The sequence below is a fragment of the Acomys russatus genome, unplaced genomic scaffold, assembly GCF_903995435.1.
Source record: "Acomys russatus unplaced genomic scaffold, mAcoRus1.1, whole genome shotgun sequence".
NCBI lineage: Eukaryota > Metazoa > Chordata > Mammalia > Rodentia > Muridae > Acomys > Acomys russatus.
Window position 1 is genome coordinate 5,934 of NW_026131816.1, and position 12,768 is coordinate 18,701.

Below are 12,768 nucleotides of genomic sequence, written 5' to 3' on the forward strand. Positions count from 1 at the left end.
CTCCTACTCTTTCATAGGCTAAAGAGGCCAAAGTAATCCCATACAACTCCTTGGTACTTCTTACCAATAGGAAATTTCCAAACCCAATGGACTAGTCATGTGGTGTCTTGTGCTACTTGTCCTTGTTTCCTTGAACTTCATGAAAACCTAACTGAAACCCACAGACTATCAAAAGCCCTTTTTGTGTCCAAAGAAGCAAAGAGACCTACATTGTGAAAAAATGTTGCATTTATTTCTGTGAATTCTTTCTCAAATGTTTATAACCAAACGTAAGTACCAGACAAACCCAGATGAGACACATTGAGAATAGTGTCTGGACAAATATTTTTCTAACCCTCAGAGCTTGATGAACAAGAGGAGGACATACTGTGGGTGAGCATCACAAATTTCACAGATGGCTGTCTCTCTAATGAGAAGATCTGCCTCCTCCACTTCACTTACATTGTGAAGAAATGGAGGAAAAACTCTACAGTCTCTTGGGCTGTGTGGTGATAAACACGTCAAGGCATAGGGCTTCCCATGTTCATGTTTGACCTCCTCATTTCTTGCCATCACCTTATCTTGCTTATTTTTATGTCAGTTAATATTACTCGCAAGTCTGGTTGGATGCTACAGCTTTTGTGACACATTATGTGATAGTTGAAATCTCATCTCTCACCAATAAAACCTTATAATTAGGAATTTGCATTTTATGTGCTACAAATTAAGGTGAGGGAGAGAGAGAGACAGACAGAGACAGAGAGAGAGAGAGAGAGAGAGAGAGAGAGAGAGAGAGAGAGAGAGAGAGAGAGAGAGAGAGATCTCAAGACATAAAAATATCAAGATATGCTGTCTCTGGGTAATTAGCTGAACATTTGAATCTAGTCAGACGAGACCCAAAGCAGACATTTGGGTCTACTCTAATATAAACATTTGAAATCACAGGTACTAAATGTTACTGAGGTGTTTTTTCACAACTTACTTTCAAAATTAGTGGTAAAAACAAAGGATTCCCACTGATGGCAAGAGAAAGAATTTTTAGTTCCTTAAGCAGAATTTCAGATCAATAAGAGGCCAAATGACACCCAATAAATTCTCCTCAGAAACTTTCAGACATAAAGAGGTGCATGTAGGACAGGGTGCCCTGTTCAGCCAGCACTGCATGAATGCAGACACATTAACTATAAACAGCCCCACGTTTTTTTTCCAAGTCCTCTGCAGTGTGAATCTGGATATGAAACAAGACAGAAGTAGAAATTGGGTCTTAATTTTTCTCAGAAGATGCCCTAAGAAGCACAAAAAATCTCAGTCACCTGAAAATTAATCTGGAAAGTTGCCCTGTACTTCCTTTTATCCTCTCAGGAACCTCCTCCAATGCAAAGCAGCCCTCAGCCTCAGCCTGAAAGCCAACAACTAGCTGAGAAGCCCCATGTCCTTCTCACTGGAGCCTCCATCAGAGCATGGCTGTCCTGCTGCTGCTCCTCTGCCTGGTGACCTATCCAAGCTGTAAGTGTTTCAGGACTTCAGGAGATGGACCAGGGCATGTCATCTATGGGATGTGTGACTGATGGTGATGTCCTTTTCCCCAGGTGCCCTGTCCCAGGTGCAGCTGAAGGAGTCAGGACCTGACCTGGTGCAGCCCTCACAGACTCTGTCTCTCACCTGCACTGTCTCGGGGTTCTCATTAACCAGCTATCATGTAACCTGGGTCCGCAAGCCTCCAGGAAAGGGTCTGGAGTGGATGGGTGCTATGTGGAGTGATGGGGCCACAGGTTATAATTCAGCTCTCAAATCCAGACTCAGCATCCGCAGAGACACCTCCAAGAGCCAGGTCTTCTTGACACTGAACAGTCTGCATACTGAGGACACAGCCATGTACTACTGTGCCAGAGACACAGTGAGGGAACTTCACTCTGAGCCTGCAAAAAAAAAACTTTCTACAAGGATGTTCAAACCAGAAGAGGGCGCTGTAGCTAAGAAAGGGTTTTCTAGGTCACTCCATTTAGGGAATTTAAGACTATGCTGCATGCACATGTATTTAAATGCTAGGAACCAGAATTTCTTCTCCGAGGAAATGCAATCCTCTAGAGCCTTTCTCCAATGTCATATTCTACCAAACTTGATTTTTGTTGACACACAAGAAGAATTTTTTTACACACAAATAATATAAGCTATGAAGATTCGTCTTGTTTTCAGACTAAATGGTAGAAAATTTAATATGTTCTATATAAATGCAAATGTATTTAACCTTTTATATCCATTCATATACATAGAACTTACACTATATATTATATATTGTGTATGTATTTAATTATATAATGTATGAATAATTATATAATCATATATGTGGAACATATAAAAGTGTATATATGGTTAAAATTACATCGTATTGACATATATAATCCTATATATCCATGTATGATGTGCTATATATGAATATATATGTATATTATATAACAGAAAATGCTTATTTTTCATAAAGAGACTGAAATTACAGCACTTGTTGAGCGCAATTTTTGTAAGAAGTTTGACAATTTGAGTTTTCTGTAATCAACATCTGTACTTCAGCTGTTGTTATAGACAAAATGAAGCTTCTTTGATATTGTGATTTTCCAAAGTAACTTGGAAACTGAAACCTCCATTGTTTCTTTCTTCTGAACCAAGAAGACCCCATAAAAGATGCACTTGGTTGTCGTTTATGACATATTTAATTTTGTGTATTTTCTCTTGGTAAAAATTACCTTAAGCTTCAAAGGCAAAATTATGACTCTTCATCAGTTGTCTTATGTACCTAAAATCATGAAATTCTCAGACACCTGTGTATACTTTCCAGCTGGTGTCAGCTACAGTCCATGCCCCATCTCTCCTCAACCCTTCCCTCAGACAGCCGATTCTAAGATGTTCAGTTCTTGTTGGTGTTTTGAAGCTTACAAAACATCCATAGTTGCTCTTCCTGAAATCTGGTGCTGCTGACAGGAAGAAACTGGTGTCTCTGATGAGAGTTGGAAAAGTGTCATTCAGAGGTTCATTGTTGGCTGTGGGACCCATGCTAATGAACTTGAGTAGCGTTAAAAAGGAAAAGAGAATCTGCTCATCTGAGGGTGGGCTTCCCTGAAAACTCTTCTAGTGACACCAGTACTGCGTGAAAAAGATTCAGGGCCAAATTGAGTGGATTGTAAACCATGAGATCAGGACAGTGAATCTTAAAATTCCACACCTTTCGGAAAGCAATAGATGCACTGCCATACTTATGTGGGTGAAGTTGAGCACCAACCTACATGGATGAGCAGTGCAAACTTTTTAAACAGATTAGTTAGACCAAAAATATGTCAGAGCCAACGACAAGCATAATAATTCTCACACATTTCCACTTGACCAAGGAAATAGCATGTTCTTGACATTCAAACACTGTGTCCAAAAAAATATTAATGAAATAGCCGTATAACTGAAAGTAAGTTTTTATAAAAGTGAGCGCAAACAAGTTTTTCCTCTGGAGTAGAACAGAGGTAGCAATGTTGCATAGCTAGTCCTTGAAATCCTCCTCTTGATTATGTCTTCTGATTAGTTTTAGAGATTTATAAAAAAGACATAAGCAGGTGATGTGACACAGAATCCTGGCACACTCCACCTCAATCAAAAGCACCAGCATGAGTGTCCTTATAGCATGTCCTCTGATAGCAAATGATAAGCAGGCATGACTTCTGTGATGCTCTTTCCCTGATTCTGTCTAACCATGAAGAAATATCACCTTGGTGTCAAATACCAACTCAACAATTAATAACTGTTTTATAAATCATGTGTGATGTTTCTGTAAATAGATCTCTTAGAAATAACAGAAGGACCCCAACAGTTTTGTTGGTCAGGAACATGGTCACAGATAAGTTGAGTGACCTGATTCAGGCTGAGGAGACATGAAAACAAAGTTCAGCAGTGCCTGGTAGCCTCAAATCTGTCGTATTCTGTTCCCACATTAAATAACACTATTACTGTCTACAGTACTTAGTTGTTTCTGTGAATTATAGACTTTTAGAATTGTTTACTTATCAGGTAAAAGCTTAAAAATAGTGATAACTCTAAAGTATTCTAAGTGATGTAAACTACTCCAGGAGTACTTTTAACATTTTAGAAAGTTTAAATATAATTAAATGTTGGTATAATTTAATAATGCAATATACAAACATTTTTTTTCAAATTTCAGAACCAAACTATTTATATTTTGTTCCCAGATCAAAACCTAGAGCCCTTACTATTCACACTTTTCTACTGCAGAATGATAACATGAAGGGCTAGCCCACGGTCCATGACATACTACGATTCTGCTGAGGAATGGCAGTGTACTCACTCATAGTTTACAACAGTTACCTTGTCCCAGAACACAAACCATTACTTCTCTTAACCATGATTACACACACACAGTACATGAACAATTAATAATAGTAGAAGGAATCCTCACCAACATATGGAATGTCTTACTTTGATGTTAAGGATTTATGCAAGATCTACATCCTATCTTTATAAATTTTCCACTCTGTAATTCTCCTGCTTAAGAAAAAAAATAAAGATGTCAGAGAAGCTAGATGTTGGTACCAATCCACAGAATTACAAAGTACATGTCCAGGGCACATTCTCAACCCAGATGCTGAAAAGAGAAGGTTCTGCCCATTGTGAACTGTCTCCTAGACCCTAGTAGACAAAAAAGAAGGATCACCTTCTTCAGCATCCAACAAAAGGAGTTACTATGTTTGCTCTGTACTTCTTTTAGGACATCTCATATTCTTTTTCTGTTTGAAAATAGGAGAATTCAAGAAACACAGGTCTGATGTCCCCTGGATGGGGAGACCTGGTGGCACTCAGAGGAAGGATAGCAAGTTACCAAGAAGAGACTTGATATTCTATGAGCATATATAAGGGGAGGAGGTCTCCCTCAGTCACAGACATAGGGGAGGGGAGAAGGAGAGAAATGGGAGGGAGGGAAGAATGGGAAGAAACAGTTGAAGGGCTAACAATCGAGATGTAATATGAATAAATTAATAAAATTAAAGAATGAAAAAAAGATAGTAGTGAGCATGTGTAATGAAGAAGGTAGCTTTAATAAATTCTACATGACAAACAATTGTTGCGTGAATGTGGGTCTTATGCCATTTTATGTCTATAATTATATTACTTTATATTAATTTGTGAAAAAAAAAGAAACACAGGTCTGTGTAAGGGTTCCCTCTTCCTAGCTGCGAAGTGAGTGTTGGCTTTTTATAGCTTGTGATGGTGGTGCACCTGCGTTTAGGCAGAGGTACTGCTGGGATGTTTTCATTCCTTTTCAGAGACAAAGAAAGTCTCTTGATTTTCACCACAGGACACAGCAGGATGTTGGTGACATCCTTTAGTCTACAGTGAGGTGACTCTAGTTGGCGAGACACCCTCCATCTCTTTTTCATCTGTGAATTTATGTCCTCTTTTAGACCAAGGCCTGGTAACTTCTCTGTTCACCTCTTGCAAATCCCTGCAAGGAGGCAGGCAGAGCTCATCAGAATTGTCCTCAGAGGCACTGACTTCCTCCACACTCACTTCCCAGTTGCTGCTGTTAGTTTCTCCACTGGGGCCATTGCTCATTTTTTGTCTGAAAGGCGTAAGGTGAACACACTATTCCAGATTAAAATCGTAAGCATCACTGGAACTCATAGAGCCTCCAGTGTTGGAGGGACTACAGCCTTCTTACCTTTGCTTTTGTTGTCCTAACACTTCAATGAGGACTTAGATTTGCATCTCTTCTTGGCTCTTTTCTGCTCTGCTCTTCTTTTTTGTGCATGTTTATGCTAGCTTTTCATTTGTTGAGGATTAGATGGTAAAATGACTTCTTTTATTTTAGCAATTTTTTTCTGGGTAAGTCGGTCCAGGGGATAAGTTCATTTGGTCTTTGTTCCATAGACCAACATTTTGTCCTACATTTCCAAGTTTATGCAGTGTTATGGTTAGGTCTTTACATCCACTTCTCATGTCCAAAGGCTGCCCCACCCATTGACTGGCTTCATGCCCCAAAGTAGTGGAGTGACGTAAATTACTAAAATCTTCCCTTACTTGGTAATGGAAAGACATAGTCCTAGGTAAGCTGTTATCGGTAGACTCGACTTTACCAGAATCACAATTGCTCCCCAATGTGTCTGGAGAAACAGTAGGATTTGGCTCTTCAGTTTGAAAAGACCAGTTAGTTTCTTCAAGAGTAGTTTGCTGTAATGTCTTCACAGTAAAGTCCCTGGGCATGTTGTCATTATTGGGACCACTTCTGAGGGTCATCCTTTCTGGTTCTGAACAGTTTCTCCATGCTATCGGGAAGTTAGCCTCTCTTTCAGTGTATACAGCTGACATGCAAGATAGTAACACTCTCTCCTCAGGTTTAGGATGATGTCCTGGGCTTCTCTCACTTTGGATTTTTCATTTTCCAAAGCCAAAACTAACAACCTGTTGTTTTCTTGGTAATTTTTCAGCAGTGTAGAACTGTTAGTGGGTACTTGGCATGGTGCAACAATAAAGGACTTGCACCTGCCAATCTCTGCCAAGTTTTTATTCCTTTTCTCCTTCATTTGCTTCTTAATGTCTTCAAAACTATCTTGAAAGAACTTTTTCTGACACCTTTCCTTAACCACCTTTATCCAAAAGAGGCAGGAATTCAGATGTTCTCAGCTTTAAAATATTATTAATAGTCAGGTGCTGTGGAATAATCCAAGCTACTAAGAAGGCTAAGTCAGGTGGATCACACATTTAAGCTTGGACTACATAGTAAATCTCATCTTTGCCGCTTGTTCCCCGCTAGCTCATGTGGCCTCCTGCTCTGCTGCTCAGGTCACAACTACTGCCCCCACATTTGAAATGCTGCATTGCCAATATAAACATTATTGAGTTGATATTTATCTAGACTCTTCACTAGAGTTCAATTTATCTAACAACCACAAGGGAGATGTTATTAATTGGTTTACTTTTCTTCTGCTCCAATCCTTACATCTATTCCATATCTTCCTGAGAATCTTCTGCATTTTGGATGAACATGGATGAAGCTGGAAGTCTTTATATCAAACAACATAACGAAGATTGGGAAGAACAATCCTACCTGTTCTACCACATGCAGGAAGTAGATTGTGTGTTTTAGGGGTTTGGGCTTCTTTTTGTAGGGTTCAAAACTAGAATTGGAATGCTAGGAATGGAAGATTTCTTAAGGGAGTAGCAAGTGTGAGCCAGGGTAATAATCATGGTGTGAAAACAAAGGTGAGGTGTGGCGAGAGAAAAGCATTTTAGTTTAAGGGATTTTTCCTCCTTTAAGGCCTCTATCATTTTCATAATCTCAGATTTGAAATCTTTCTCTTGTGCATTGGTTGTGATAGGATCTCCAGGGCTTGTTGTCATGGTGACCCTACTGATTTCTGGTGGTATCAAATTGACCTGATGATTGCTGCTTGTGTTCTTCTGCTGGCCTCTTCCCATTTTGATGTCTCTTGTTGGAGCCTATGTTCAGTGGCTACTTGGACACCTGGAGCTTTCTGTGGGTTTTCTGGGTGACATGAAGTCAGATCAACTTGTGTTTGAGATTATGCTGTTTACCTGGTGCTTGGACCAAGCAACACTGGTGTTTTGGTGAGCCAAGGCTTTTTCTGTGCCTAGGGATTTCAGATGCTGTTCCTCAGTCAGGAAAACCCAGGAGCCTGGTGGCTGTTTGTCAAACTGGAGCTTTCTGTGGGTTTTCTGAGAGAACTGAGGATAGATCTATGTGTGTTCCCAACTGTGGTGTCTGCTCAGGGCTTGGACCTCCAGATATTGGTGTTTTTGTAAGCAGAGGCTTTCAGCCCCCTGGAATTTCAGACTCTGCACACCTGTCCGGGATCCTCGGTGTTTATTTGGCAAGGCAGATCCTTTTGTTGGGTTTTTAGGTGACCTATGGTAGGATCTACTCATGTTCCAGACTTTGGTATCTGCTCAGAAGTAGGAGCCAGAGGCACTAATGGTTTTGTGAGCCAATACTCTTTCTGGGCCCTGGGGATTTCAGAAGCTTCTCACCAGGCAGGTAAGAGCACATGAGCCCAGAAGCCAGAGGATGCCCTCCAGATAGATGTGTGCTGCTAGCCTTATGATCATGAGGACCTGAGTCCTTTCTGTGCTTTTTCTGGGTGGCTGGAGACAAGACTCAACTGTGCTCTGCACAATTTGGAGACCTCTCACCTGTGAGTTACAGGTGCTGGTGTTTTCTTGGCCTCAGCTAAGTCTTTAGGTGAATGAATGGTCATTGTTGTCATCCTACTTAAACAAGGTGTGTCTTCAGTGCCAGCATCTTGGATCACTTCCACATTTTACTTCTTTTTATGAGGTTTTGTGGACAACTGACATTCACATTCCTCAGGAATGCAATAATATTATTTAGGAACCTGGATTTTTAATGCATTTCAAACTGTAGAGACAAGGAGAAACAAAAAAGTACACACACACAAACAGGCAGACAGATGGAGCCAGACACAAAGAAATGTGAATCAGGACCTCATCTCCAAGTAATGTGTCCCCAGGTGCTCACGTGAATACTGACATGGCAGGAAACTCAGTCCTTTGGGTCTCCTGTCAGACAAATATTTAGAATCACTCATATTAAATGTTTGTGAATTGCTTCCTCACAAGTGAGATTTCCTAGGTGAGTGAAAAGAGGAGGATTGACACTAAGAGAAGAGTTTAAGTAGTTCCTTAATCTGGCTTTCACATGACTAAGAGCCAATGTGCATCATCTGACTAAATTTTATCCTCAGCTTCTGCTGGAATTGACAGGAACATACACATGCACTGAGGATGTGCTACTCTCTTCTGCCTGCACAGCAGAAATATGGACCCAGTTAAGGTTCTGCACAGTGTGAATCATACAATTTCTGTTTATATGGAAGTAGAAATATTGACAGAAGCATAAGTATTCCTGATTTTTGTTACCAGTTGCTCTAGAAAACACAGGGCAAATCTCAGACACTTGGAACTGTAGAGGAATTTTCATTCAGAACATGGCTGTTCTGAAAAGAGATCACATCCAAAGACCTTATTGGTCTGTGTGATCCATCTGGAATAGAAACATCCATTTAATCCAGGAGGCAGAGGCAAACAGATCAGAGATCAAGGCCAGGCTGGTATAGAGCAAGTATCGGGTGAAGAGAAGCTTAGGTACAGGTATGGTGGTGGTACATGTCTTTAATCACAAACAAAGGTACAGTTAGTTTGTAGAAGGAAGCACCCATGTTTAAAAGTGATGTCTAATTGAGTCACAGAGAAGCTGATGAATCAGAGAAGATTTGACAGAAAAAAATACCCCCAACCCTAAGAAGAAGAGAGTGGAAAGGGAAGCTACTTAAGAGGCAGTTTTTTGGAGTAGTAGGCGGTTTTGCCAGGACAGTATTAAAGAGGTGTGTTGCAGAGAGAGAACTCAGGTGAAGACTGAATGAGCCAGAAAATGAGAAGAAGCCAGAGATTAGAGCAGATTGATGACTTAGTTTGAGGCCAGTCAAAGCAATTCCAGGCCAAGAGAGAAGCTAGATTAAGTACATCAGCTGGGAGAAGAGTTTGAGCCAGAACAAGTGAGTTGAACCAGCAGCCCAGTACTCAGAAAGAACAGGTGAGAGAGAAAGTTTCTAAGAAGCTAGTCTCAGATGATGAAAATATTCTAGGCCTGTGTTAGATTTCATCGATGCTAGAAGCTTCTAGGTCTGGCCTTAGGTTAGCAGAAGGAAGCAGTAAGACTCTGAGACAACAATGGAAACAGGAGAAGTGCATTACATTTTCATGGAGGTGAAACTAGTGTACTTGCTGTGTTCTTCATTTTATCCTCTCAGGAACCTCCCCCAATGCAAAACATCCCTCAGCCTCAGGTTGAAAGCCCAGGCCTAGCTGAGAAGCCCTATGTCCTTCTCACTGGAGCCTCCATCAGAGCATGGCTGTCCTGCTGCTGCTCCTCTGCCTGGTGACCTTTCCAAGCTGTAAGTGTTTCAGGGCTGCAAGAGAGAGACCTGGGCATGTATGTCATCTATGGCATGTGTGACTGGTGGTGATGTTCTTGTTCCCAGGTACCCTGTCCCAGGTGCAGCTGAAGGAGTCAGGACCTGACCTGGTGCAGCCCTCACAGACCCTGTCTCTCACCTGCACAGTCTCTGGCTTCTCATTAACCAGCTATGGTGTACACTGGGTCCGACAACCTCCAGGAAAGGGTCTGGAGTGGATGGGAGAAATATGGAGTGGTGGGAGCACAGACTATAATTCAGCTCTCAAATCCCGGCTCAGCATCAGCAGAGACACCTCCAAGAGTCAGGTCTTCTTAAAACTGAACAGTCTGAAGACTGAGGACACAGCCACTTACTACTGTGCTAGAAACACAGTGAGTGAACTCCACAGTGAGCCAACACAAAAAATGTATTACACTGATGCTCAAACCAGCAGGGGGCGCTGAAGCCAAGCAAGGACTTTCTAGGTCACTTCATTTAGGAAATTCAATGCTATGTTGCAGGAATATATATTTCAATGCTAGGAACAATAGTTTCTTCTCCCAGCCAAGGCAATCCTCTAGAGACATTCTCCACTGTCATATTCTACCAAACTTAAGTTTTGTTGACACACTAGAAGAATTTATTTACCCACAAATGATCTAAGCTATTCATTTACTTCTTGTTATCAGACTAAAGGTTATATAATTTACTATGTTCCATATAAATACATATATATGTAACCTTTTATCTGCATATGTATAGAACATATAAATCATATATAATTATATATCATCCATGTGTAGAATTATATAATTATATATTAGGCATAATTATATACTCATATTTGTGAAACATAAAAATTACAGATATGGCTAAAATTATAACATATTGATATATATAAAATCCTATATTTCCATATATGATGTGATATATCTGAATATACATGTGTGTATATATATAACTGAATATTCTTATATTTTTAAAAGAGACTGAAATTCTAGCACTTCTTGATTAAAATTTTTGTACAGTTTTGAGTTTTCTGTAATTCAGCCTCTGCATTTTAGCACTTGTGATAGAAAGACTTAAGCTTCCTTGAGATACTGGGATTTTCAATGCTAGCTTGGAAACTGAAGTCTCCATTGTTTCCTTCTTCTTACCCCAGAGGACCCCATAAACGATCCAGAGCCAAGGACAAGCATTTCTAAATCTCAAACATTTTCATTTGACCAAGAAATTATAGGACATACTCTGGACATTCTTATACTGTGCCCCACCATAGCATCTAAATATCCATAGAGTTGTAAGTTTTTAAACAAGAAAGCAAGACAAGTATTTTCCCCTGGAGTAGAGCAGAAGTAGCAATGGTGTGTGGCTAGACCTTGAACTCCTCCTCTTGATTATGTCTTCTGATTAGTCCTAAAGAGTTAGAAAGAAAACATAGCCAGATGATGTGACACAGAATCCTGGCACACTCCACCTCAATCAAAAGCACCAGCATGAGTGTCCTTATAGTGTGTCCCCTAATAGCAAATGATAAGCAGGCATGAATTCTGTGATGCTCTTTCCCTAATTCTGTATGACCATGAGGAATTATCACCTTGGTGTTAAGTGTCAACTAAACAAAGGTCATAACTATTTTATAAATCATGTGTGATGTTTCTGTAAATAGATTTAATAGAAATAACAGAAGGGCCCCAACAATTCTGTTGGTCAGGAAGATGGTCACAGATAAGTTGAGTGACCTGATTCAGGCTTAGCAGACATGAAAACAAAATTGACCAGTGTCTGGTACTGTTAAATCTGTCGTATTCTTTTTCCACATTAAATAACACTTTTACTATTTATACTACTTAGTTATTTGGGTGAATTATAGACTTTTAAAATTGTTTGCTTATCAGGTAAAAGCTTAAAAATATTGATAACTTTAAATTAATCTAAATTATGCAAACTACTCCAGGAATTTAAAAAAAATCAGAGACTACATTATAATTATGCATCTACCAGTGGTATAGGTAGTAATGTAAGAAACCACTTTTAACATTTTTGAAAGTTTAAATATAATTAAATGTTAGTAAAATTTAATAATACAAAATAAAAACATTATTGAGTTGATATTTATCTAAAAACCTCACTAGAGTTTAATGTATCTAACAACAACAATGGAAATGTGATTAATTGGTTTACTTTTCTTCTACTTGTATTTTTAGAAACATTCCTACACTATCATAATCCAGTGATATTTGGCCCTGGTTTTATTAAGCATGTCATGATATTTTCATATACATGTCCACAGTTAAGACAGATATTGTCTGGGGATACCATATAAAATCTACTCTCTCGATGTATGATGAACATGATATGATTTTACTCTTGGTCAATATTCATACAGCTTATTTTTGAATAATCTGTCCCATATAACTTTTTAGTCTTGTCATCCTGCAGTCCACAAACCATAGTAACCCTTCCCTCAATTTTAGTTTGTCAGAGATCAAATTTCTTAGGTTCCACTTGATATAAGTTTCCTTTTTTATTTTCATGGCTGGTGTCACTAATAAAATGTGTTCCAAGCTCACCCAGGTCAAGGTGAAGTTTAGGCCATTGAAAACAGACCTGCATCAACTGCAAGAGGGAACATTATGACAGCTCATCAAGGTGCTGGAGAAGCAGCTCAGCAGTGCTAGAGCTCTTGTGTGGTGGATATGAGGGCTTAACTCAAAGGCTGATATTTCAAATTCACTCCACACTTTGAATAATAGTTGTTTGAACTATCAATGTCAATGGTTAGCCTATTGTTTTTTATATA

The 12,768-nt window shown here is 39.5% G+C and overlaps 1 pseudogene and 2 gene segments (V, D, J or C); 2 read left to right on the forward strand and 1 right to left on the reverse strand.

Moving 5' to 3' along the window:
• The first annotated feature begins 1,436 nt into the window (after positions 1–1,436).
• Positions 1,437–4,269, forward strand: LOC127186534 (Ig heavy chain V region PJ14-like). The segment is given in 3 exon segments: positions 1,437–1,485; positions 1,569–1,948; positions 4,249–4,269. Coding segments are annotated over 3 exon segments (447 nt in total).
• A 446-nt stretch (positions 4,270–4,715) lies between these two features.
• On the reverse strand, positions 4,716–8,246 carry LOC127186522 (shugoshin 1-like; annotated as a pseudogene).
• Positions 8,247–9,855: 1,609 nt separating this feature from the next.
• On the forward strand, positions 9,856–10,429 carry LOC127186523 (Ig heavy chain V region PJ14-like). The segment is given in 2 exon segments: positions 9,856–9,962; positions 10,050–10,429. Coding segments are annotated over 2 exon segments (426 nt in total).
• The last annotated feature ends 2,339 nt before the right edge of the window (positions 10,430–12,768 follow it).